This window comes from Ornithodoros turicata, chromosome 6 (assembly GCF_037126465.1).
Source record: "Ornithodoros turicata isolate Travis chromosome 6, ASM3712646v1, whole genome shotgun sequence".
Lineage (NCBI taxonomy): Eukaryota > Metazoa > Arthropoda > Arachnida > Ixodida > Argasidae > Ornithodoros > Ornithodoros turicata.
This window is the reverse complement of record NC_088206.1, coordinates 27,751,214-27,778,838: the sequence shown is the minus strand read 5'-3', so window position 1 is coordinate 27,778,838 and position 27,625 is coordinate 27,751,214. Positions and strand designations below refer to the sequence as shown.

Here is a 27,625-nt window from a genome sequence, read left to right as displayed (position 1 = left end):
GGGAAATCAAGAGGTGCCTATGTTCACACCATGGCTCAGGGCGCCATTAGCTGGAAATCGTCAAAACAGCATCTGATTGCATTATCGCCTTGTGAGGCGGAGCATGTTGCGCTTGTCGAAGCTGTGAAAGAGGGAAAATGGATTCCGACCTTCGCGAGCGAACTACGATTCAGCCAATACGGCACGGACACCGTGGAGGTTAGGTGCGACAACCAATCTGCTATAAAAATAGGCGAAAATCCAATGTGCCATCAGCGAACAACACACATCCCCTTCCCTTTTTCCCCTTCTCCTTTTTTCTTTGCATTAAACATATTGCCACCCCCCCCCCCCAAAAAAAAAGGAAACACATTAACCGCAAGTACTTTTTTGCCAGTGGAGTTTTTGCCAACTAGAGACATGATTGCGGATTCACTGACCACATCCGTTCCAAATGCAAAGAACCTAGTGTGCGCAAAGGGATTTGGTTTGGAAGGTATTCTTTTTGTGTCTTTCAGCTCCTCCTGAGGATTTGCTTGACGCAAGGAGGCGTGTGTTAAACCGAACAGTTCTTTTTTTTTTGCGTTGAGCGCAAATCCTTTTGTCTTTCCTTTTGTAGTAGTCTTGCTCTTTGATATATTATCGGTTATCGCTTATATTTCTTTGTCGCTATATTGACGTTGACGAAAATAAATGGTCCTGGTGAAGGATAATGAAGTGCGTGTGGACCAGAGCAGATGGTTGGTCGTGTCTGACTCACTTGCTTGCCCTGTAGCAACTCTAGCTGACAGTTTCGTCCTTAGGACCACAACAGTTGGAACCTGTTTCCACAAAACGCATTCAGATTAATTAGCAATTTCCTGCCAGAGAGCTATAGCTTTTTCATATTACTAGAACATGGGTACCCAGTTGGAAATAACAAGAAGAATTCATACATCTGAGGTCAGTGTTTCCCACACCCTGCTGTCCATAAAAAGTTGCAAAAGGTGTGACCCCCAAACCTGTGCAAAATTCCTGAAGTGTTTTCTCCGGACACTGCCGCTGTCCCTCTCACAAGATACTCTTTGACCCTTACTTCCAGTTCGGGAAGCACTGCCTCAGGCAACTTTAGCATGCCTTCCCAACACGCATGGCCGTTGCTTCTATGAACAATGTTCCAGTGAACACTCTCGGAAAAGCAACGGATAGTAAAAGTAAGCGTTCGATTCTTGACCGCTCTTGACCGCGTGTCATCACCTTACGCTTGGGGCGATGACGGATAGTAAGGGTCACGAATCGTTCATTTTCATACTTTTATTTTAAGCAACATCGGGCTCCTCTTGCGCTCGCATCGGCTGCAGCGCCAACAAAGTAGGACGACCTCCGAAGAAGGAACGTTTGTTGCCACCTCATGCGTTCCATCTTGGTTCTGAAATCGGCAATTGCATCAGGGCAATTAGACGAACCGATGCAACAGCTGCACCTATACTTTGATAATAAAAAGTATCATTACTGAAATTGAAGACTCATTCAAGACTCAGTGAAATGAAGGGTAACTCACCTACAAGACCGTGGTCTGCTGGTGGGTGGCCACACATGAAACTCCAGCCAGGGGGGGGGGGGGGCATTTAGCATAGGCAAACGCGTCTACAGCAGCCCGCAGGTATCCCGAACAGTCGCAGTTTGGACAGCGTCCTCGCAGCTGACCGACTAAATACGTTGATATTGTTTGTGCTATCTCTCCACTGGCGCTTGTACAACCATCACCTGTGCTCTGAATAACAACGAGGGGCATTCACACCGAATAAAACAAGAAATCGGTAGGGCTCACCCACATGGTTCTGCGAAAAATCTGCAAAACTCACCTCCTGAACGCCCTCTACTTCACGGCACATGCACCTGCTTCACGCCGCTCTTGAAGTCCAGGCTCGGGAGTCTAAATGTAAAACAGCCGTGTAACGTAAAAACGAAAAAAGTGGTGGAAAAAACGGAGTGGCCCTAGTGGCCATTTGATAAACATCGTCGAGCGGTCGCGTAGTAGTACGAGCGCGAGCAGAGTACACACCTGAGCAGTGGCGGATTTAAGGGGGGGGGGGAGCGACCGCCCCCCATACGGTCGTGTTCCCTATGTCAAAACCCTATCTAGCGACCGCAGCCGAAAACTTTGGGTTGCTCGAGACGCGGAAGATCCAATCGAGAAAGCCTGCGTCCAAACTGTGCACGCACAGCCAGACTTTCTTGTTTTCTTTTTTTGGCAAGGTTAATTAAGAATAAGCGTAAAAGCAGTGAGTGATGAGTCCGAGGTTGGTTTATCGGTCAAGGGGAAATTCTATGCGTCAATTTCTAAGGGTAAATGCAGAAATGACGGTGAAAACAAGTGCCTTAACGAATAGAGTGCGGGTTTTAACGGATACTACAAGTAAAATACATGATAACGGATAGGGCAGTGGGCGTCCGCGTCGCATATTACGGTTACTAAGAGTAATACACGGAGTAAGAGTTATTTTAAGAGTTGCTTTTCCGAGAGTGTACTTACTGAAAGCAATACGAGATGTTGTGCCTCGACAGGTTATGTTGACACCCTTCTTCATAAGACTGTCGAGAGATGCTCCTTGCTCCCAAGCACGCTTGCCACCAAGCCAGTGAGTAGTGCTTCACAGTTGGGGCTTTCAAGGGAATCACTCATTGATGCTAAGAAAAGCCGTTTTCTAGAGGGATCTGATCCAGGACTGAGTCTTGAGTAGCCACGTGAAAGCACCAGGATTTCTTTGAAGTTTAGATGTGTCAGCTTTTGATTTACTTTTTGCGCCCTTTTTTATGTAGTACCTCTTTACTTTCAGAATCTCTGTATAGTACATTCAGTAACTATTGCCACGACAGGTAATTTCATCAGGCTTAGTGGCTAGTACATAGATGCAAACTTCAGCAAATCTTTCCACGACAAAGCCGTGTGTAAATAGTGGCACCCACCATACCCCAGATATCTTAAATAGGAGCTAGGATTTCAAACTGTGATTTTTGAGATATATGCTATTTTGTTGTTCCAGAGGTGTCGCAACTGCCCAGGAAATGGTTATTTGATTTTTCTATAGTTGTTTTTCTATCCCTGTTTCTTTGACTTTATAGTACTTAAATGTTGAAATGCTAAGTGTGTGTGAGGGTTTATTGGCAGAAAAAGGAAAAAGAAAAAAATAACGGCGAAAGGTCAGCCATGCAGCACGCAGGCTTGCTATTCCCTCAACAAAAAAAAGAAAAGCGAAAGAAATAACAAAAAGACAAATAAATAAATAAATAAATAAAAGCAAGAAGAAAAAAAATGAAAAAGACACTCGGGTCACAGGGAGCCCAGGAGACCGGTGTCACGCAGAAAGCAGAGCACCGCTTTTGTGACACTCCACTGCCTAGCTCGCTGCACGGGGCCAAGGAGTGTTGCGAGAGAAACGTCTGTCCGTCCGTGCGTGCACCCAAGCTCCGAGGTGTTGCCTGAGCACGGCCCGATGATGGTGGTGACGCTGACAGTGGAGGAGCTGATGAGAGATATCGTCTTCTACGGCGCAGCAGGGGCAAGTGGGAGATGGGACGCGGCCCATTTTGAACAGGAGTGAGCGAGTGAGGGCAACGTTCAGCCGAAGACGATGTAGAAGGGACTCCTCCTCGCGGGTTGCCGATGACAAACTCCAGTGAGGGGTCGATGGACTGCAGGAATGCATGAGCTCTAATAGCGTCTACCAGAAACAGGCTGGTGCCGTCGCCACAGAGACGCCGTATTAGCTGGCGACACGCAGACACCGGGAGCGGCAGTAGGGGCACCGGCGTGGCCGCGTCAAGCGCGTCGCGTCTCGCAGCTACGTCAGCACAGCGTTTCCGTGTAGCCCTCCATGCCCGGGTATACGCCGTTCCTGTCTACCTCCTCACTCTCCTACAATCAACAGCGTCCTTTTCCTCCCTGCGCTCTGCTCTAAAGAGCAGATCTAAATACGCGCCCACCGGCCGGGGGTTACCCACTGAAGGCAGATACGCTGGCCGACCATGGAGAGTTGGCGTACTCCTGAAGGACCATGGTACGCAGATCACTCACGACGGTCAGGTGGCATGCTGACAGAAGTGCCAAAGACGCCTTGCTGTCTGTGAGGACGACCCACGCATCAGGCACAGATTCAGCGATGTGCCGCAGAGCGGCAAGCAGTCCGAGCAGCTCCGCATCCGTGAAGGACACTGTGTAGGGAAGTCGGAGGGCGATGTCACGGTTTTCCTGCGAGACGTAGAAGGCCGCTGCCGATGACTCATTCGCTACCGACCCGTCAGTATAGATGGCGCGCCTCTGCGGATGCTCGAGCGCGAGCTAGCGGGCTACTGTCACAGGCACTGCGTTCTTCCTCTGGAGGCCTGGGATACTGGCACAGACCTCAGGTCTTGCATGCGTACACATCGCCGGGGCGTGCACCGGCGGGGAGAACTGTGCAGGGACGGACCCATTGAGGCGAACGAGAGCACGACCGAAGTCAGAGGCCGGGCAGTCTTCGTCGACGTGGCGAAGGTAGTGAAGAGGGTGCCGAGTAAGGTACCGTGCGAGAACGCGGAGGGTTGCGCCGTCCCGCAGGACATCGATCGGCGGTTCGCATGCCTCGGCTAGGACAGAGTATGTCTCGGTAGTCGAAGGGACTCCCATGCAGACGCGGAGGCTCCTGGCTTGGCTAAAGAGGAGATCTCGATTTCTGCTTCGGCTGATACCATGCAAGATGGGAAGGCTATACCGGAGACAACCCAGCACGAGGGATTGGTGGACACGGCGGAGGTCAGAGAAGGACGGGCCCCATCGCAAACCAGCGAGGCAACGAAGAACCGCCACATAGCTGTTGATTTTGGTGGTGAGAGTCTTAATGTGGCGAGACCAGGAAAGGTCACGGTCGAGTACCACGCCCAGGTACTTGCAGTACCAGACAAATGGCAATGGGGACCCTTCAATGACAAGTGGGTGAACCTCGTGGGTGATCGACGAGTGAACACCATGGCCACAATCTTGCTGAGTGAAACGGAGGGACCGCGGTCGGCGAGATACGCGACGATAATATCTAAACCTCCCTGCAGTCGATGCTGAATGGTGTCGCGGCGAGCGGCAGATGTCTATAAGCAGATGTCGTCGGCATATGGCGTGAGACGCGTGTGGTGGGGCACCAGTGCAGGAAGAGAGGTCATGATGACATTTATGAGCAGGGGGCTGAGCACACTTCCTTGAGGAACGCCTCGGCTAACAGGGTGGGGGTCAGTGCCCCCCTCAGTGGTCCGAACAAACAAGAAGCGGTCGCTCAGGAAGTCCTGGATCCAAAGAAGGGGAGCGCCTCCGACACCAGTTCCTTGCAGTGTCGCGATGATGGCACTATAGAAAACTCTGTCGTACGCTTTCTTTACATCCAGAGACCACGGCAGTCATGCGATCTTCAGCTCTTGCCTGCTGCATCTCAAGAGCTGCTCAAACGCCAAGTGCTTGGGTTTTGTACTGCTTTGGAGATTGAGGTTGTGGCGACGATAAGAGAGTTGCGACTACGCTTTAGGCACAATGAAGCAAAGTGTTACAACATACCTCCTGAGAAACAGTTAATGCATATCATTCACACAGAGAGGGGATGCCCATAATTATGTATTCATAAAGTTGTTTCGGCAGGGAAGAAGGGCGCTTTTGTCTTCCTTGGTTCCAAAGCTGCATACAAGGCTTAAAAAGCTGCATATAATGTTGAGCATCGGATGACTATTATGGAAGGTGTAGATTGAGACAAAAAAGAAAACAAATCTTCTAAACCTGATCTCAAGCATACTACCCTAAACGACACTGGCTGACATGTGTGATATTCACTGTTCCTCAAGTACACAGTACAGTAGAGCTCATCCTCTGACAATAACAACCAGCTTTTGTGTTATCCACAATACTCAGAGGGAAAAAAGAAACAGCAATAATTCCCAAGCAGGAATCAGCTGTGTGCTCCATAGACGCGCGGATGTGCTTTCTCGTGAATGCCCTTTCATGTTAACATTTCGGATCAAGTCAGATATTCATGAATAATACAGCTAAGCTATTGAAGAGTACACAATGATGAAGCTAGGTGATGTTCTCATTTATTCTTTCAAAGCGTTTCAAAGCGTCGAGGTTAGTGTAGTTTCCCTTTCTTTTCTTAATAACGCGTGTTAAGGATAGAGGAGGCTGACGCCGACCGTATTCTACTGGAGAACTGTTTATTTTCATTTGCTCGTGCGAACCCGCTCGCTCGCTCATCTTCCTCCAGTGCCGCCCCCTTCCGGCATACTCAACATCCTCCCGCGGCCGCGTTGGACGAGTCAGCTTCCAGCAGGTACAAACGTTGGGGAGGGCGCCGGAGGTGCTGACCATTCGGGAGAAGTACTCTGAAACAGCGCTGGACACCATCTCTTCCTGGGAAGGAACCAACTATGCGTCCAACTTTCCAAACCAGAGGTGGCAGTGCATTGTCCTCCACTATCACGATGTCGCCGACGCGCATTCCCGGATGTGCCCTCGGTTGACTGTGGTGTGCAGAACGCAGAAGCAGGAGATAGTCCTGCTTCCAACGAGTCCATAACTGAACAAGAAGAGCCTGTCTGTGTCGAACTCTGCGACGAAGACCTACAGGAGTGGAACTGGGCATCTCTAACCCCAGGCTAGCCGGTAAGGCTACAGCGCGCCTTCCGATCAAGAAGTGGGAAGGAGTCAGAGCCTCGCAGTCCTCTGTGTCGTCGGCAAGCTGGGTAAGGCGACGGCAGTTGACGGCCGCCTCAACTTCGAGTAGTACGGTGAGAAGCCCCTCATAGCAGAGGCTACTGCGCCCTAGACAACGTTTCAGTGCGTCCTTGATAGTACGAATGAGCCGTTCCCAAAAACCGCCCCACCAGGGCGCACCTTCAGCGATAAACTTCCACTGGATGCGGAGGGAACTGGCATGGTCTTGGACAGAGTCGTCGAAGAGCGCGCGCAGTACTTTAGAGCGGTAACGGAACGTCTTGGCGTTGTCCGAATAGATGGTGGACGGCACACCCCGTCGCGAAGCGAAGCGGCGAAAGGCAAGGAGGAATGTTCGTGCCGTCATATCAATCGTTAACTCGAGGTGGATCGCTCTTGGCACTGCACACGAGAACACAACTATATGTACACCTTCCTGTCGGTGTTTTGTGACGCGCGGCAGTACAGTGGTCCGCAAAAGTCAATCCCAACGACGTCAAACGGCATGGTTTCGGTTATCCGGTCCCTCGGTAACGGTGCGGGAGGAGCAGTCTCCGGACGCAAGCGTCTACGACGACACGGCAAGGAAGCGTTCAATACCCGCCTGCTTTCGTTCTGAGGCATTCAATAGGTTCATTGAAAGTCAAACTTGTGCAGTGCGTAGTTTCCATGCAGGTTCACATTGATGCAGGTAGCATTCTCATTGCATAAGTTTCACTTTCAGTGGACCTACTCAATGTCTCAAACCGGAGGCAGTTACAAACACAGACGTTATCTTGGTGGTGATTTAATACTCCAAGATATTCCTTACTTCGGTCTTGGATGAATGCGGAATCGAATTAAGCAGGGATACCTCACCCTTCATTCTGACTCAGTGGCAAGCACGACACTCGAATTTGCGGAAGCTCGCAAGTCAAGCAATATATGGTATCTGTTTTCTCTTAGGGATGCCAATGCTACATGCTCATAGGTGGGCGTCCTGAAACCACTAGAATTAAGTAATTGCGAATGGCGCATAATGATTATCCACCATGACCCTGGACGTGTGCCAATGACGGCCATGTATTGCGTGTCAGTATAGGTTAAAAACATCAATACATATTCACACAACAGGAACTCAACATAATTACGGATTCATATTCAACATATTACAGTTCATGAATCCGAATTGGGTGAATTTAATGATAATAAAAAGGCAATCGTGGATCAGTGGCCAGTCAATGGACTATAGAAAGTCAATAGACAGGCAATGGCAGTTGATCATTTCCTTTCTATAGTAGGTTGTCTATAGACAGTTGCTGCCAATCTCCCATTGACCGGCTATGGGAAGGAAGGAGGTGTGAACAAAGGTGGTCTGTGGGAAGGCTTCCCACAGACCACCTTTGTCTATAGCTTCAATGGACGTTTTGTCCATGGCTTATCTATTGGCTGACCAAACAATTTTTCACAAGGGTATGCATACTATTGCCAGTTACATAAAAGATTGCACACATCTTCATATACAGATGCATGGTAAACATGAATACGAAACTATACATGCAACCAACGCAAGCAACAATGACATATTGATTCAGGCAACAGTAGCATTTCCTAGTGTGGCTTCTGCTATGTGACAACGTGCAACTTTCATGGCCACCTATCTGGTAGGCTAATTTTGTTCTCATATGTAATGGCTTTAAAGGTTCAAGAATTCTGAAAAACAGCACGACATGAAACATATATTTGAAAATATATATACAAGGCTGGGCTCCTTCGGCAAGACCCTGTGTGAAAGCTTGTAACCCACATAACAAATGTATGTTACATCTCTTGCTGGTTTTGATATTTGGAAGATTGACAGTGCTTTTCGTTTGTTCATCAGCCTTGGTCAAGAAATTGTTCATTGATAGCAACGGTACACAATGTCACAAAAGCAGAGTTCATCTATCGTCCCGAAAGACTAACCCTTCCCTCCTATTTTTTATATAATAAACAAACCCCCCGCCCCGCAATACTCATAAAAAAGGACTTCAGTGTTGTGTTTCAACACAACATATTTTGGAACTCATAGCCATGCATGAATGCTATGAATCATCCTAAAATACAGATGCTGAAATATTGTAAATGCGATAGACGAGCTGTGCGAAGAGGTACCTCCAGTTAGGATCTTGGGTACTTGAAGCCTAAAGCAGTTTCTCTGGGGAAGGCTTGCCGAATCCTGTTCACTGCAAAGGCTGGGATGACCATCCTCTTGTTTTTGCCAAGCTTGGGCCAAACTCAACTCGCAAACTGGGGATACGTAGTGTATCTGTATCGTCTACACAGATGTACAAAAAATGCAGTTTATGCAAGTGGGTAACAGGTGCAGATAAACTCCAGTTGCATTTGCACTCGTACCTGAGAGCCACTGCAGTTCATATGCACACACCCTGTATACTAAACTACACTGTATTCTTTTAGAAACCAGCATTTTTACGTTTCACTAAATCATACAAGCAAGAACACTTAACATCGCTGAGAACCTAAGCGCTGGGCAAGGCTATTCAAGACACAGTACTGAACTGACAATTACACAACTTTCCGCAGTTCAGAGTTGTGTATTGTGTTGTCTTTTGAGGTGTTTCTCTACACTGGAGTCGACTTTAATGCAGAACCAAACTATGCAATGTTTAGCGCACAAATTTTAAAATCGTTCGACAAGAACACATGGGACTCATTTAATATGGGCGCTCATATGTTCGCGCTGCCCACGGAGTTCAAAATATGCCACCTTCAGGAGAGTCGTATTCAGGCATAAAAGTTGAGAATATTCGTGGTTTGTAATGTACTTATGCTGCAGTTCTTCAAGAGTGCTTTCGCGAGCTCCTTGCAGCACAAGCATTCCATCTCTTTGGTCATTATGACATAAGAGCTGCGCCGGTACCTTAAACAACAACTGCGCATTAAATATGAGGACGCGCTAAAAAGATCATCACTTACCAGTCTGTCGAAGACAGGCAACTGATGGTGTTTGCTTGATCTGTGCCCCACGTTCGTGGAGCTTCGACTTCGACTTGCATTCGCAGCATCGGTGATGTTTCGAAAGGAAGACTCCCGAACTGTTCAGCACGCAACATAATTTCCTCGTCGATCGCAGAAAGGGCAGATAAAAGTTCCGGGTTTGGAATCTCCGCATTGGTTGCTTCGACGTCCATTTTGAAGATCGGTCAGTCAAAATATTTCGCGTGTGGCTTGGAGGCATATTATACTTTCGTAACAGATGTAAAGGAAATATTTGTCCAACTTCTGGTCAGGGTCCCTTTACACATCGACGTCTTAGTTGTTTGAGCATTGTCCCTCATCCTCAAGACACATGAAAATGGGCCCATATCCTCGGCGGAGCCTGCACTGTTCCCAGGACATTCTGTTCGGGTGGCGGATATGACAGCTCTCTTATGAAGAAGTCAGATTTCTGCCAGTGAACCAACTGGAATTTCAATTCAAGAAGTACAAATTTATTTTTTCTTGCATTGCAAAATAAGGCGTGGCTGCTGGGGGCGGTTTTATTATGGCGCTTCTATTTCTTTTCCAGGAACCTCAACTGGTCACTTCTAGCTTAACATAAGTAGTACTGTAAACTTGGTTCGACAATAAACGTGAAAGGATATCCGAAGTAAATATGATGTGCAGAATACTTCGTTTTCATACTAAACTCTTAATATGTGCTTATGAAAACTTCGGACAAGCTGTCGTTGAGTTTCTGCAGGCATGGTTGTTAATATTCAGTGCATGCTCAACACGGAATACCTCGTAAAAATCCTTGCGTGAAACACACATATTCCTAAGTAAATAGGTCATTTGAAAGGAAATACGGCCAGCCCGTCGCGTTTGTATACCATGCAATGCAGAATAAATCAGTATCGGTTGAAAGTGCGAAGCTGCTTTTAAGAATGCACGCTGAAACAGAGCCGAACAATACACTAGGCAACACAGCTTTTAGATTTAATCCGTCAAACAAATCGAGAAACGAATGGAGACAGCCTGCAAGGATCACAGTCGTACTTGACAAAGCGCTTGCTTTGTTATGCAAATGCCATCACGTAAATATAAATTGCCACGTCAAGCAACTACCAGACACGATCCATCGGTGGCATCGATATTACAATGTCACAGTGTTGGAGTGAATCGGTCTGCGTGGCTTTGTTAACACGCACGGCAGCAAAAACATGATTGCCGCGGAAGTAGGAGCTTGAGGATGCTTGCTCTGATCGGCCACCCAGCAGAACACGGTTACATCTGTAAACAATGGAACACAAGGAACCACTCCGATGTTACACCTGCGAGCGCCAGGGCAGCAAACACCTGACACACAAAAAGCAGTTTATTGTGGTGCCCATCCATAAAGAAATGCTGGCGACAAAGAGAAGAGAAATACCTCCATATTGGAACGGTGCGGTGCGACCGGCACGGCGCACACCACACTCCTGTCGGCGGGCATTGAGACACACTGGTGACGTAACGAATGAGATTTGACAGCCTTGTGTAGTTGGAGGAGGCATGAGAGGAGAATCGGCGAGAGTAAGAAGGAATGCGGAGGAGAAACTTCAACTGGGCGTTTTTTATAGAATGGACCAATTTTGCCCGGAAAAATTTCTAGCATGTAAACAGGAAGAACAGTCTCCAGCAAAAAAAGAAGAAAACAGAATACGGAGGTTCGGGAAATTTTATAGAGTCTTTACCTAGAAATATGTAGAGTATTCAAAGTTGAAGAAGCGGTATCTCCATGAAGTGTTGTGTGTGTGTATAGGCGTCGTCTCTCCGACCATGAAGTCGTTTCCGGGAACAAGCAACACAGTCGCATGCGGTTCGGAATATCGCGTCAACGTGTCCGGGACCCGCGCAGTGTTGCCTGCCTTGGAGTCGTTTTCGTCGTCGGCCAGACTACTTTTGTGTATATGTCTATCCATTGCATGAACCTGGGGGGAGGGGGGATATTTATTAGAACAAAGGAAATGAAAGAAATATGGGGAAAGGTCAGCCAAACCGGACGCCGGCTTGCTCTTCCGCAAAGAAAAAGAAATGAAAGAAGAATAAAACCTGAACCTCAATGAACCTGATTAAAAGTAAAGTCTATATTTGGGATGTTGGTGCGATTTGGAAGCCCGGGGTCAGATAACGGCTCAAGCCGCTAACTGGACCCGAAAAATTTCCTATGGTAACGCACGTAGCAGATTTTGTGGCTCAAAGGAGTGTTCCTTATACTACCCAGGCTTGTCTACAATGTATTTGTAACATTCCATATCATGTTTACGCTGCGGTTTCTGCGTTTACGACAATAACTGCGTTTAGTGTTTATTTATTTATTTGTACATACTGCAGCCTTAAAAAAGGCTATAGCAGGAGTACTCGTACATTGCTGGTTACTGCTGACTTTTCCTGTGAAAATAAATAGACCCCCCCCCCTGGTTATTGTACCTTATTGCGTGAGCGCGGGTGCAGGTATACACGCAGTTGCCAGAGATACCCGCGCACTTTTGTGATCTCCGGGTAAAAATTCAGTGTCGGTGCGGGTTGCAGGTAAAATACGGGTGTACCCACAATGCGTCCGTGGGTAGTGCTCGTAAGCCCCCATTTCCCGCGCCCACTAACTTAAATTTATTTTGCATTTTCTCCAGTGTTTGCTGAGAAAAATGCCTGCAAAAGTAAACTTTCTCGCATATCCCATTGTCATTTCACTTTTCACCCGAGCAGCTTTGGCGTTTACAATACCCTATCGAAAAATCCTACAGGAATTCTCACAAGAAACATCTCACAGAATCCTAAGAGAAATTCTATGGGATTATTGCCTAAATTCTTACAGGTTTTCTAATAGAATTTCTCACAGGATCTCTATGAGATCTCAGAGTTTCTCTTAAGGGTTTCTCATAGACATTCTTATAGCTTGTTTCTCACAATACACTGCCCAAATGTTCTTTTAAGATTTGCAGGAGACAGTAAAGAAATGATGTTCTACACCAAGTGACAATCTGTGTAATCTGTTCACCCTTTATTTAAATCGTTCAAACAAGAACAAAAGAACTCAGCCTTGTAGCCTTCGGTGGGGGGGGGGGGCTCTCATTAAGATATCGTTTATATGCATCTGAAAGAAAAAAGAAAACAGTAAGAAGTAAGAACGTCATAATGTCAATTGTGACTTTACGATGCTACATATGCTCTTGTTTGGAAAAGCAGGCAAACCATGTGTGTGCGGGAATTGGATGAAGGAGCACACATTTTTTTAAAATACAGGCATATGGTGCAATAAAAATCATAATCTAGGCCAGAAAACCACAATTATGATACACACGCTCAGTTCAGTTGGAGTATTAATTTATACTCGCAGGTAATGGAGACTACTGTGCGGGATAAGCTGTTTTAGTTATGATAAACCATATCACTGTGGAGAGATCATTATTGCGAGTCATATAGAATTCCAATATGAGAATAAAGAACGCTGCTTTAATTTTCATGCTCTTTTTATGGGCCTAACACATTCTGCTTTATGCACCTTCCGTGGTCTGCACCTTCTGTTCCAAACGTATAAACAGATCTACATGCTGTTTATACGGTCTTACGTTTGGTACAGAATGTTCAGCATGCAGAAGGTTCCGAAAGTCCGTAAAAACAGAAAAAAAGTCGTCTACAAATAAAGATGCATAGTAGTCATGCATCCAGAGTAGTCATGCATTTTGGGTCACCATACAAACGCGATTGTCTAAAGCATAAATCATATTTTGACTTGCAGAGCAAGAAAGTTGTAAAAAAGATGCAATACAAATACACAGTCGAGCAAGACCTAAACAGATACAGCATGAATTCATAAAAAACCACGCACAGCACATAAATTGCAAGACAAGAAATGTCATTCTGTATAATTCGTAAGTGAGAGTGTATTCGCATCATGGAAGGCTGGCCCCAGGGACAGGCTTCCTGTAGCATCTCAAGCAGACTCGAACAACATTCTGAATACCAACTCTCGCCCAGCGACTAAGGCTGTTTAGAGATTGCTATACGTGTCCGTTTCGCCATGCAACAGTCCATGACACTGGAAAGCTCCAAGTGGGAGAACAAAACGAGGATGTGGACACCTCATTGGTTAACATGGAACTTGCCATTGTCCACCCTGAAGAGGATGTCAAAGGTCATCCAGCGACGGTGAAACTCAACTGCTCCAAGCACCGCACGCTCCTGCAAAGAACTCTGCGAATACCGGCATTAACTAGTCGAATCACCTCCTGCACACTGCGGCTCTGCTGCGCGTGCACTCGTCGACAGCGTGAAATCCACGCTTGGTAATTGATTTCGACTACTAAGAGCACAAAATGCCGCCTATCCCGCTGCGAGACAGGGAGGGGGTACAGACCACAAACCGTGCTCCATTCAACATCCGTCAGGCTATAGAGGCCTCCTACACGATGCTACAGGGCACCTTGCAACGAACATAAACTGAAAGCATGTTCTGCTGACTCCCTGTAGTGCCATGTAAAGGCGCCGCACAGGTCATGATGTTATGTCATCATCAGGGAAAGAAGCTCGCAGGCTGCGCATTACCACGATGTATGCCTTCAGGTGGGGAGCCATGCACTCTGAGCGCGAGCGAGTGTGTGTCAGGTCAGAAAAAAAAACGAATGTCTGGTCCTAACAGAAAAGTTAGTAGACCCTGAGCAGGATGCCGCTGCTCTAGAAGACCCTGAAAGATCCCGGGCAGACCTAAGGCAAGGTACTTCACTTCAAAATCGGGCACCAATAGGCCGCCATCTACGGGAGGCCGATACATACGACCTCTTGATACCCATTCTACAGAACCGCCCCAGATAAACTGAAACGCCGCACGTGTAGCGGCCTGAAGAGTAGTCCGCGGAGGGATGGAGATATTGGCTAAAACCAATATTTACTCAGAAACCAAGACGCAGCAATTGCTGCGTCGTGGCGCGCTCTGCAGGTAATGGGGAGTACGAGCTCTTTCAAGTCCTGGAGGACAGGAACACTACGCATATGGACACGTACCCAGGTACTGGGAGATATTCCTGAAGGCATCCCAAGAACGCGCACGGCATTCTTCACAGGAATGCCAAAGGGTGCGGAGCACGACGGGATGAGGTTGACGAAGTAGTGCGCTTTTATCTCTGTTGATCTGTGCATTAGAAACCATACCGTAGCTTTCAATTACCTGGAGAACATTCCCGATAGCTTCCTTGTCGGTCAAGATGAGAAATAGGTCGTCGGCATACGCAGAAAGCGGTAACCCAGATGTGCCCGGAAGGGCAAGCATCCGGGATGCAATCGAGGATGCGAGGGACTCTAAAAGCGGGGTAAACAACAGGGCATACAGTGCCGGTGACAGGGGGCAGCCCTGGCGGACACCCACCTTTATGGGGAAGTTAGCAGAGGTACCCCCATTGACACCAATGGAAGCTGACGCACCAGCATACAGTGCTCGGAACCACGATATGATCTCGCGATCAAACCCACTCGCCTCCAACACACGGTACATGTATTCATGAGGCACACGACCAAAGGCCTTCCTTTGGTCAAACGACACTAAAACACAAGGTCGCCGCCGACTATTTGCCCAGTACAAGGCGTCTCTTAAAGCCTGCGTATGAAGCGTGATGGATCGCTCAGGGACAGCACAGGCCTGGAAAGGAGGAATGACTGTACCAAGAACTGGAGAGATGCGTTGCAAAATCGATTTTGATAAAATTTTGTAGTCAGTATTGAGCAGTGAGACAGGACGATAGGTATTTGGGTCTTGTTTTTCGGAAACATCCTTGCACAACAAGGTGACAATGCTCTCACGCATGGACGGACAGAGGAGATGTCGTGCCAAGCACTGATTCAACAGAACTCTCAAAGGCCTCCGAAGAGTGGTCCAGAAGCATTTATAAAATTCAGCTTGGAGGCCATCGGAACCGGGAGACTTTCCTGTGTGAAGAGCTTTGACGGCAGGAGCATATTCGTCCTCAGAGAACGGAGCTGCACTGAGCTCGATACGTCGTGCGTCCGGCAAAAACGCTCGACCCTCGACGTCGGCAGGCTGCACGGAGTCAAAAAGCGCCACAAAATGATCACGCAGCAGTGATCGAACTCCATCAGGGTGCTCCTAAACCGAACCGTCGGTTGCAACAAGTTGCTCGATGACACTGGGAGGCCGACGGAGGTAAGGGCCAAGCAAAAGGCGATGCAAAGGCAATATGCTTCTCGCGACCAGTGCTCGACAGTCTGTGCTGCCGCAAACAGGTCCCAGAAACGTAACCTCAGAGAGGCTAGCCTCGCTAGCACGTCTTGTATGGCTTAATCATTGCCTGGGCCTCGCGACCCAGGATGGCGCAAAATAGACAGCACTTGCCGGAGGTGCACAAGTTCCTCCCGGCTCACCCTGGCACGCCTAGCTCTCCACTGATGAAAAAGTCTCGCGGTTCCTAATTTGGTCTCTTCCCACCATTCCGGTGAGACTAAAGTGTCAGCGCAGCGATCAACAAGGAATGCTTTGACGTCGTTTCGAATTTCGAATTTCTGTGTCTCACAGTAGCTCGGCACAAAGCCATCAACAGCCGGATCCGGAGCGAGAACCTCGCAATCCAGTGAGTGAGAGACGCACACCCTCATGGTCAGAAAGATCTCCAGAGGGAAGCACATCACATTTCAAAACATGGCTACCCAAACAAGGAGAAACGTACAAACGGTCAAGTCGGCTATGTGCACCCTGAGCATTGCACCACGTGTACTGGTAAACTCCAGGATTTATGTGCGAAAATGCATCTATGGGTCCTAGGCCGCCAACTAATTGCAACAGGCCCTGGTTTACAGGTCGGCTTCCACTCCCATGACCGTCAATAGTGCAATTAAAGTCCCCCGCAATCACAAGGTTTGGGTTACCCAGCATGAAATAATCGAGTCCCCCAAAAAATTCCGTACGGTCACCCCGGCGGACCGGAGCGTACAAGTTCACAATTCTGAGAACTGTGCCCGCTAGGTCCAACTCAAACCGAAATAACGCGACCATCCCAATCGCGATCGAACCACTTTACCACGCCGCGACAAGGTGGAAAAATTATAATGCCAACTCCTGACCGACGAGATGAGCCATGACTAAAAAGCACCCTAACATGATGGTTCGCCTCTAAATTCCTGACAGCCTTTACCGAAAGAAAATGAGTTTCTTGCAACAAAAGAATATCAATGGAATGACTAGAAGCCCACTGTAATACTGAAAGTTGCTTTGTACAGCGAGAAAAAACCCTACAATTCAGCGTAGCCACAGAAAGTGCCGTAATTTGAAATAATGCCCTCACAAAAACTACAATTACACGCATGTTGCTTCCTCTGAGACAACAGCTGACGCCTTTGCCTCCATATCAATGTCACCATCATTTTGACCCCACGCTTCATCGTCACTCGAAAGAGATACGTCGCTCGGGAACCAGCGACCATCATCTACAGCAGGCTCTCCCCGAGGCACCTTCTCGCCGCCTACTGTGACGACTGCATCACAGTTGTCATGGTCACACTCATTCTCACTTGAGTCGCTCGGAAGCGGCACGGAAACTACGGAGGATATCCCTGCCTCCACCCCATCCACTGTGTTAGGAGCGACAACAGCTGCAGGCTCAAATGCCACAGAATCGGAGACCTCCGACACTACATCCGCAGAAGGCGCACTCTCTGGTCTCTGCTGGTGCAGACCCAGCGCCACCGGTCTCCGAGACATTTGGAATGGCTACCACACGGGACGCCCAGGTTTTCACCGAGCATGACTTAGCAGCATGGTCTCCTGCACACCTATGGCAGGGTTTCTCACAGGTAGCATGACCTACCTCCCCACACCTGGAGCACACAGGCACCGAGCAGGACTTTTTAAAATGTCCTGACTGCTCACACCTAAAACAATTTCTCCGCATGCCTGGGTAGCGAAATATAACTCGCCTACCCCTAACGCGGATGAAGTTCGGCACCGGAGACTTCATTTCCATAGGCATACGGCGGTTGCCGGTCTGTATGAAACTGAGTTCTAGATGGTCGTATGTCTCGCGGACAATGTCCTTTACTGTGCCATACTGGCCCAGCACTGAAACAATGTGCGCGTTATCCATACTAACCGGTGCCTTAGACGCCGTAACTACGGTGAGGTTGGTTTCCAAAAAGCCACAGGAATGGCAACACCATTTACATCTACAGAGGCCAAACCTTTCAGGGCTGCAGCCTCTTGGAGAGACATAGCTTTGAGCTCAATATATTACTCATCCTGGTGCTGAAAAATTGAATACAGCCACCAGGAGCCTTCTTCACAAGAGCGAGAAGGAATTCCACGCGTGACACTGCAGACGACAGTGTTACGCGAAAATCGAGCGGCCGGCTGGCCATGGCACACACACTAGCCAAAAGAATGACACTAGCCCATCATCAACAATAGAATCACACAAAGGAAAACACACAGATATTTACAGAAAATCAGAACAAGGACAGAATCACTCGTATTGCCAACTGTCGAATGGGACAGAATCGTATTGCCAACTGTAGAATGGGACAGAATCACTCACCGCAGCTCAGCTTAATCGTCGTTGTCTCCCACCCCTACCAAAAAAAAGAAGAGGCGTGGAGGATACTACAACTACTACACAAATACGATATTTGATGGTGTGCTGGGGGAGATATAATTTTCTCTAGCGGGAGATCAACAATATTCTAAATACACAATTTTGGAAGCTTCGTACAGCACTTCCTATATCAGCGTAACCGTTAGTTTATATACCTCAATCATTTTAAAATTTTGGACGCTAGACTGAACATCTCACCCAAACAGCAACATGAAACTGACTACAGTTGACGCGATGCATGGATGGATTCGGCGGCCAGTCGAAACAACCAGTTCCTCCCAGGAACTGGTCTACTGAAATAAATTTTCGCACTTCAAAACACGAGGTATGGGTATATTTTCTTCCAGTCGTAATAAGATCACTCTCGGTTTCTGCACAAAAGTAGATAAAGCTGTAAACCTCTACAAGACGCTTGTACGCAATTACACAAATGCAATGCCCTCTAGAAATGCGTACTCCTCAGGAGCAGTCACCACGTTGAATGAGATAACTGAGCTTACCTCCACGGATTTTTACTCAGCATATCAAAACGCCAGTTTAATGTTCTTGTTGAGGCCTTCCTATGGTCGTTGTCTCAGATTCCATGATACACTTGCGAAGTATCGCTTCCGTGCCGTCTTCGGTGTAGTTTACGTGGACGCATATTGAGTATTCGCAGCACACTCCTGCACCGTTCACTACATGTGTTTGAATGGCGGCGCCAAACGGTCAAACCGCGAACACCATGGTCTACTAGATCATCTTTCGTTGAGGCACGGCGCCAGTCTAAGAGAGTGAAACACAGTAGATTGTACTAGTAGAGAGAGAAACACGGCGCCAGTCTGTCACATGACTCAGATGGGGTTGCTGTGAGAAATTCTATGAGAAAGAGTTCTCTTACAGATCTTAGAAGCCGTGAGAGATCTTACAGAAATCTGCATCTCTTCTCACAAAAACCATCCTTGAAATTTCTCTTAAGATGGACCATCAGAAGTTCATTTAAAGGATTTTGTGTGAGAAATTGTGTTCTCTGTAAGAATGTCTGTAAGAATCCACATCCTCTGTGAGAATCCCTAAAAGAAAGCTCTAATCTTGTAAGAAAGTTTGTAGGATTTTTCAATAGGGTAAAACACTATTCATAATGTTTAGAGAAGTTGTCCTTCTTTTGTGACTGCAAATTCCCAGTCCCACAACTGGTGACCCTCTGCATTACGCCACAGTACTATGCTAGGCCCTGTGCAGCAGAGTAAGTTTGCTGTAGCGTTGCACACAGTTTAATTTGTTCATTTTGCAGGTCGGTGTGCAAGTTAGTCTCGTGCTACTCCAAGCTTTTCCTAGTCCGCTGCGTGGTGAAAGATGACGATGACGACAAGATTCAGAACCTACTGGCACCAGGAGCGTGCCCGTCGCTATGCTCAGGAGGTGGCATAACCGCTCCAGCATCTCTGGTTATCCTTTGCGTGACAGCCTTCTTGGTTATTCCACGATGGACAACACTCTGAACAAGCGTTTAAGAGAATGAAGATCAGCGCAAGTTAAGGACATAGTACAGGCGTAATAAGCTTCTTGGGTAACGCCCAGTTTGTCTGCTAAAATAAAGCTTGTGGCAGGAATATTAGTAAGTGCGTGTCATTTCAACACATTTCTACTACAAGAGTAACTTCCCACCATGAAAAAAAGTAGGGAGGCATTATGTCTGGACTTCATATTTTAGTGTGAGTGATACGGTGCAGATGCGGACACACCTCTACATCCGACGATACCTCAGACGGGACAGCTCGTCACTAATACATACAATGACCCCCCCCCCCCCATTTTCTTCAACATCCTCCAGTGCAGTGGTTGTCAACCGGGGAGGAATTCCCCCTGGGGAGGAATTTCATGCCTCCAGGGGAGGAATTAGGCCCGCCTAGACCTTGTCCACCTTCGCTTTTTAGTAGGAACACCGCACGCCGCACCAGAAGTCGCGGGCTTGCACGGCGCCTCAAATCTACGGTGACTCTCTTCGGAGCCTTGCAGGCAGCGGGAGCGCACGCTCCAAGCACGGTGCAAGCAGTCCTCCTCAGGTACCCGCGGACGCGGCTGTAGAGTATGCACCACTGCGCCCATACACCATGTTACAAGCCCATTGGCCTAGACTGTGCGCGCGCTCCGATTGGTCGAGAACGTTTTGAAATCGCATTTTGTACGCGCGCATGTGCGTACAGCGTCTCGGCCGTTTCAGCATAGTTTCGAAATAGCATGGCCGGCATGTCGTCCTCCTGTGTTCGGTGGTGTGAATCGACAGAACAGGTTTATTCATGCGTCATTGTGGGTCTACGTGTGTTGTGCTGTTTCTGGACACAACTATTATCCCACGAACAATTTGTCAACTGCGGTACCGAAATGCTTCATGAGTTGGAGCGTGAAGAACAAGTTCGGGCGCCGTTGGATTTCGAGCACTGTCAACAAAGACAGGATTACGTGCCACACAAGCGCTTTTCGCTTCGCTATAATGGATGCACTGCAGGCAGCGAAAGAAGATGCTCATCATGAAATGGTACGCACTTATGAGACGGGCTCGGTATTTGGAGTTGAACGGTGTGCTCGTTCTGCTTCATGTTCGAACCTTGTCCCAGTGTGTCAGCAACGCAGTGGGCTTTGTACGCACAGTGCACCCATGTATCAGTACTTTGAATTAGTGCTTTGTATCAAACAAATCTTTAGTTTACCCCAAAATCGCTTTAGTTATTTTGAATACCGAGTAACGGCGGCAGGCCTGAAATCCAGTAGAAGTCGATGGTAGCCAGGACCGACCGAAAAGCCAGCCAGACATGGAGGCTCCTTATTGGCCGACTGGTTGTGCATAATATCCACCACGTCGCAATTTCATTGGTCGTGTGCCCAGTGTTGTGTGAATTATCTCAAACTATGGGCTCTATGGGGAGCTGTTGGAGCCTGATGCAAGCTCGCGACGCGCGCCTGAGGTGGCAAGAGGGTTTGGCCAGACGCCAGCACTGCCATCTGTTAGTAGCCAATTAATTAAGATGTCACAGTTTGTACGCCGCGTGCGTTACGAAGTGTTGACAAGCTCGTTGAACAGCGAACAGTGACAGCAACCCGGTAAGTTTCACGGGCCTGTCCCAGACAACACGCAAAGTCCCTCGGATGTCCTCGCGTTCCCATCAGGTCCCAAAAATAAGAATGTCCCGCTGAAACTTTGCGGGGATATCCCACGCATGTTTCAGCAGGACAAGACACGGAATATCCCATAGGCGTCTAGCCGGGATAATTTTTGTCCTTCGTCATTTGGCTTCCTGAGCAGGTGAAATTTCGGAACTGTGGTTACCAATAATATCACATAAGTGTGTATCTGATCGTCTGAAATTACGCTGTGCCTGAAGCAGAAAAAACGACATATATCTGCAGTTAGACACGCTTACTGAAAAAGTCCACTGTATGTACAGGGCAGTCCCAAAACGTTGTACTGTACTTTATTATCCTTTGATTATACCATTCAATAAATGTATATCCCCCCCCCCACCCTTTGATTATATACTGCACAACAACTTGCCCCATCAATGTGAATGACACCATGACGAGCGCTGCCTGGCAGTGCGGCCAGGACCTACGCGCTAAGCGCGATCTAGATCCTGGTTTATTAAATTTTTGACATGCAATATTTTCTGTATCCCTCGCAATGTGGCCTGCGACATAAATTTGAAACGGTGCCTAAATCGCTACTTTTTACAATGAAAACGCAACTCCGCGACCTCATTTCTTCGACGATTTGCAAATCTACACGATGTGTGAGAATGTGTGTGCATCTGCGTGGTTACAAAGTGGTGTTCACTTGTGTCGCTGACGCCGCTTCCACCACTAAAAAACAAACGCGTATGACGCGCGAACACGCATCGGAATCCAGCAATACATTGCCGCCAGCTGGCTCTGTCATAAAAGAAGTAGAAAGTCAGCAACTATGGTCGGTACCCCGAGCGGTCAACGCAGGGCGCAGGGCACTAAAGGCCGATCCAATCCAATCCGTTATTTGTTTTGTGGCGTTCGTTGCGGTGACCGTTTTTGGTGTTCATGCGTGTACGTAAATGCAGAAGAATCTGAGTTTCACAATGGGTGAGTGAAAAGTATGAAGGTAATGAGTCAGGAAGGATTGTTTACGAATGTTTGTATTTGTGTTGTGAAATAGAAAGTTGCGCTGTTTCGTTTGTGCTTATGTGCATGCGTTCGTGTAGTGCAGATCCCATTGTGTTTTGTGTTGACAAAATGACAAGATCGATGGCATTTTCCACTGACGTGCGAAAAGCAGCTGTTCAACGCGCTCCTTCGTCAGCTTGCTCGACATCTCAGACTCGGCTAGCACTACTGTGCGAACAGTGAGCAGGGCGAAGATACTGATACATAATATCAAGTTGCGAGTGCGCTCTCAAATATTTCAGGACGTACCCAGGACGCACAGGACAGAGTAATTATAGCTTTTTCGCTGCTTCTAACAGTGCGATCAAGAAACATAGCATATTCAGGTATGACTTGCTTAGTTCTGTGTCCCAAAAGGAAATGCTGGCCTGACTAAGGCTGACAAATTTCCACATTGTGTGTTTCTCAAATTAAGCACAAAATTTTCGACATCAAGGTATTTAACTGTACTTACAATGCCATTAATTTCGTTGTCTCCCAACGCTGATGTTACCGAAGTTTGCTTCTAGGGTAATTTCGTTTAATAGGCAGGCTGGTTCGGGCGTAGCCTGTTCTATTGCCTGAAGAAGTGACTAGTCTGTTCAGCTTCTCTATACTTATTTGCTGTCGATAAAAGTGTGAGATGGCCGATGGATTTCTTCGCTTTCATCGTAGAATTTTCTGGTGAAGAACCGAAGCTTTTAACATTTGAGGATACCAGAAAGGCAAGTTGGTGTTCCAACTTCGTGATAATAGACTTGAGCGAGGAGCAAATTTGACTTTGAACATTTCTCTAACAGAAGTTCATTTCTCCGGGCAGCGGCGACTGGTGCGAAAAAAATTGCTCTTCGAGGTCCCATATTTACGTGAAAAGATGAGTGACGTGGCCTGCTAATCAGTTTCACCTGAGAAACTGAGAATTTTACGAGCGCTCATGAAGGACAAAGTAGCAACCTCCTCCAGCTCGCAGTGAGGCAAGGGGAAGATGAAGTTCTGCGACCTGTTATGCTGTGATGTAAGTTCTTGTAAGATTCCATAAGTTCTTATGCAATCCTATTCATCTTTGTGAACTCCCTCGTCATGGTTTACTGCGATGTGTCTAAGTTGGACTCGAATAGTGATATGGTAAGTTTTAACTACAGTGCTGGCTACAAGAACAGTACTTAGTCCGTCCCACTTTGCTATAAAGAATGCATGTGCAGCTATAGTGCTGAACAATTTGTTGTCAGTAATAAGCATTTTCCCACACCCTTGCATTCATGCTGCAGTAAGTATTAAAATATGTGTTTGCATATTCTGTATATCTGACCTGTCACCTGTGTTTCTGAAGCCAAGTCACGTTTTTAATTATAGCAACTGTAATGTCAAACCGGCTGCTCAAGGACGTGACCTGCAGTAAAGCAGAGCATCACATAAAGTCCTGGCTGAGGCACGCCAAAGAACCTCACGACAGGACGTCGACACAAGATAAGGGCTCGGAGTACTACACAGAACAGCAGCGACAGCTGGGCCAATCCGTGCGAAACTATTCAGGCCTAGCTTTGACTCTAGATTTCACGAGAGAAAAAAAATATGCCTTCTCTGAGAGTGTGGTAGATACACATTTCTTTCCTCTGTATATTTGGCTGCAGACTGAGGGCTATGCAGATGTTGCCTTCAAAATAAAAAAGTGTTATGCCATTGTCATCTCTATGCAATACACATCGACAATATTAATGGGTTTTCCATGTATAATGTTGGACAAAAAAATTCAGCTCATGAAACAGAAGGTGGGATTATGTTAAAGTTTATTCTGTGTAGAGAGCTCGGGAGCAGACCATAATTTTGACAAATAGTTAATAACTTTTTGGTGAGGGTAATAAGCTTGATTGTGAATAATAATACATAAAGACAACTCGAATATTGTTCGAGTTGTCTTTGTGTTCGTGTGTATTGGAAGGTGACGACAATACAGCCAGATATAACTTTGCAACGTAGAAGGCCGCACATACAGGGTGTTTCACCTGTCGTGATAAATTCTAACCGTAGACGTACACGACGTATAGGATTGTGGGATTTTTGGCAATTACCCTCTGGCAGCTTTTGCCGACACTTAGGAAGGCTTTGGACAATTTGATGACCGCAGACCCAACAAAACCTATGCGCAGTATTAACAGAAACGGTAGAAAAAAGTAAAAGTGACGCTTTAGTCCTACCGACTTGATTGTTGCAAAAAGCCAGCAGATTAGTTGCAGGGAAGAAGTATCCCCGCTTCTTCCTTTACCTTTCTTTTCCCAGGTTTGACCTTGATGCACAAAGAAACGAAAAAAAAAATCAAGGTGGGAACTTCTTCCTGTTCCTGCACATTTTGCGCAGGCATTTTTGCAACAATAAAGCAGGTGGGGCTATATCTCCCCATCTCGTCCTATGCACGTCATTGTGTCGTCTGGGGTTATGGCATTGTTATGGCACACGTATGAGAGTGTAACCGTGTGATCAAGAAGCCACCGTGGCAGGGCTGTAATGAGAGAAAAGTCCCCAAAATCAGAATGTGGGACGCAGGTTCCCCAGATCTTGCACAACAAATTGAGTATGAAGAAATCGTCAGCGCGGCGGGTGCCAGGATTGTTGCCCTGTCAAACAAGATAAGAATGGAGTGAACATATTTGAATTACGGTGTCGCTATTATTAATCACAGTCGAAGTAACCTGCTTTGTCGATTCCTGACCTTGGGTGAAACGTCCTTGTCCAACGTCTAAGGGAGCGGCATTACGCCTGTATATTTAGCGTCTGAAGGAAAGCCAGGAAAAACCCCAGAGAGGACGTCCAGCAGTGGGCATTGAACCCACCACCTCCCAGTCCTTGGCACGAGACCTTGGTAATCGTCACTGAGTAGCGTGTTAGCGTGTTCGGCCGTGCCGCTGGTGATGAAACTCGGGTCCATCATTTCATACTGCAGTTAAGCTGGCCGCCAAAACAGCTGCTCAAAGTATAGCGAGACGGCCAATGCGTTTTACGTTGTCTTTTTTCATACGGTCCCCGTGAAGAAGGTTAAGCATTTACCCTACATCAGATGGTCTGTTTTACAGGTCTTGAAGGCTACAATGAGCGTCAAAAGAAGAGGGTACAATGAGTCGTACATTCAGTGCGGATTTACATGCACAGTCATAAACGGGGAACAAAGGCCTCAATGCGTCGTCTGTAACAAGGTCTTGTCTAACGACTCTATGAGGCCGACCAAGCTGAAGGAACATTTGCACAGTGTTCACCCTCAGCACAGCGATAAGGAAAAGTGCTTTTTCCAGCGTCATGAAAACGTCCTGAAAAAGGTGAAGCTAGACTCTACGGGAGCCTTCCAAGTTGCAGGCCACAACGTTATGGAAGGTTCCTACTTCATAGCACTGGAAATAGCGAAGCAAAAAAAGCCACACACCATTGGCGAAACCTTGATAAAACCTTGTGCCTTCAAGATGGTTGAAATATTATTGGGTAAGGAGCAAGAGCGGAAACTGGCAGCTGTTCCCCTCTCAAATAGCACTGTTCAAAGAAGAATAAGTGACATGGCTGACGACATCAGGGATCAAGTTGTTCAGCAGATAAAATCGGCAGCATTTGGACTCTTCTCAATTCAGCTGGACGAGTCTACTGACGTGGCATCAGGCTTCCAGCTGCTGGTGTTAGCCAGATATGTGCACGCGGGTTCATTTAAAGAGGAGTTCCTCTTTTGCTCTACGTTAGAATCTACAACAAGAGCCTCAGATGTCTTCGAAAAAGTGTCCTCATTCTTCGAGTCACGTGGCCTTTTATGGAACAAGGTCTGCGGTTGCTGTACGGACGGAGCGCCGGCTATGCTTGGGTCAAAATCTGGTTCTCAGGCTGCCGTGAAAAAGCGAGCTCCTGAAGTCAAGAGCGTCCATGCATGATCCATCGCCAAGCGCTCGCGTCAAAAACGCTTCCAGCTTCCTTGCAAGAGGTCCTGGATCAAACGATCCAGATTGTCAACTTTGTCAAAGGGGGAGCTCTCAACACGAGACTCTTCAAGGATCTGTGCAGTGATATGGACGCAGGACATCAGTTCCTCCACGAACGTTCGTTGGCTTTCAAGGGGGAACGTGACTGCCAGGTTGTTCGAACTCCGTGAAGAGCTTAAGGTATTCTTCCAAGAACAGGGCAAGACGACGTATTTCGCCTGGTTGAACGAAGAAGCGTGGATATTGCGTCTCGCCTACTTCGTGGACATGTTTGAGCAGCTGAACAAGCTGAACCTTCAGATCCAAGGAAGAAACACGAACATAATCAAGTTCATCGATTCACTGAAGGCCTTCTTGTGCAAAGTGCAAAACTGGAAAAGGAAAGTGAATGGAGGCAACGTCGCAATGTTCGAGAAGCTGTCCTCAACGCTTTGCGGCAGTTACCATGATGGCAAAATTCCAGTGTTCGCCAGAATAGAAATTCTGTTCCACTTGACAGCTTTGCAAGGGGAATTCCACAGGTACTTCCCTGAACTTAGGGACGACGACTTGGCTCTAGTGCGGAACCCTTCCAAGCTCCCAGTGGTGAAGGTGCCTGATAATTGTCAGGACGAATTTTTGGAACTGCAGACTGATTCCGCAGCAAAGGATATCTTCGAAGGGAAACCCATAACAGAGTTCTGGCCGCTGATGTGCTGTTCTTACCCCAAAGTTTCGGAAAAAGCGCTTCGCACGTTGCTTCCTTTTGTATCAACCTACCTGTGCGAGTCTGGGTTCTCGGCGCTTTTACAGATCAAATCGAAGCAACGAAGCAGGCTAGATGTAGAATCTCATCTGCGCAGCACTCTTTCGTGCACAGCTCCGCGAATCGAGGAACTCCTGAAGAATAAGCAGTCACAACTGTCGCATTGACCGTTGTGTGTTCGGAACTCCCACTGACGCGTGGCGTAATTGTGCCTGCCTATCACTCGTTTGTTCTCCCCTCCTCACTTTTATTTAAAATGTGGACTGCGTCGGCGATGCTGAAAATGGTATATGCGCTCTCGTGCTACATATTAATGTTCAGATTACCAACACGAGGTCCCGTGGACATTGTGGTCCTAGTCAACCTTGAATAAAGTATTTTCCGTAATTGGACACCGTCTAACTGTACTCGTGTGGTCGGGCATCTGTTCCTGCGTAGTTCACTCCAGCGCGCGTAGGGGAGGAGGGGGGGGGGATGACGTCTTGACGAGTGCGAAAAGGGG

General features: G+C 47.4%; 3 protein-coding genes across 4 annotated transcripts in view; all 3 read left to right on the top strand.

Annotated features, from left to right (window-relative positions):
- The window catches only part of LOC135397770 (uncharacterized), a 130,733-nt gene extending 110,862 nt beyond the window's left edge, over window positions 1-19,871 (top strand). For both annotated transcript variants that reach the window (XM_064629350.1, XM_064629349.1), the window contains exon 4: window positions 19,553-19,871. In XM_064629350.1, coding sequence (XP_064485420.1) covers window positions 19,553-19,760 — 208 coding nt within the window. In that variant the 3' untranslated portion in view covers window positions 19,761-19,871. The remainder of the gene's footprint in view (window positions 1-19,552) is intronic.
- A 5,640-nt stretch (window positions 19,872-25,511) lies between these two features.
- Window positions 25,512-26,330, top strand: LOC135398408 (SCAN domain-containing protein 3-like). Its single transcript, XM_064629818.1, has one exon. The coding sequence runs from the start codon at window positions 25,512-25,514 to the stop codon at window positions 26,328-26,330; it is 819 nt and encodes a 272-aa protein (XP_064485888.1).
- LOC135398407 (zinc finger BED domain-containing protein 5-like) lies at window positions 26,327-27,290 on the top strand. The gene is made up of 2 exons (XM_064629817.1): window positions 26,327-26,454; window positions 26,513-27,290. The coding sequence occupies exons 1-2, from the start codon at window positions 26,327-26,329 to the stop codon at window positions 27,288-27,290; spliced, it is 906 nt and encodes a 301-aa protein (XP_064485887.1).
- Window positions 27,291-27,625: the final 335 nt, after the last annotated feature.

Excerpts from the sequence above, each read along its gene's own strand:
- LOC135398408 (XM_064629818.1), top strand. The coding sequence starts at position 25,512 with ATGAGCGTCAAAAGAAGAGGGTACAATGAGTCGTACATTCAGTGCGGA.
- LOC135398407 (XM_064629817.1), top strand. The coding sequence starts at position 26,327 with ATGATCCATCGCCAAGCGCTCGCGTCAAAAACGCTTCCAGCTTCCTTG. Across the intron at positions 26,455-26,512 it reads ACGAGACTCTTCAAGGATCT|GGGGAACGTGACTGCCAGGT; the intron begins GTGCAGTGATAT and ends TTGGCTTTCAAG.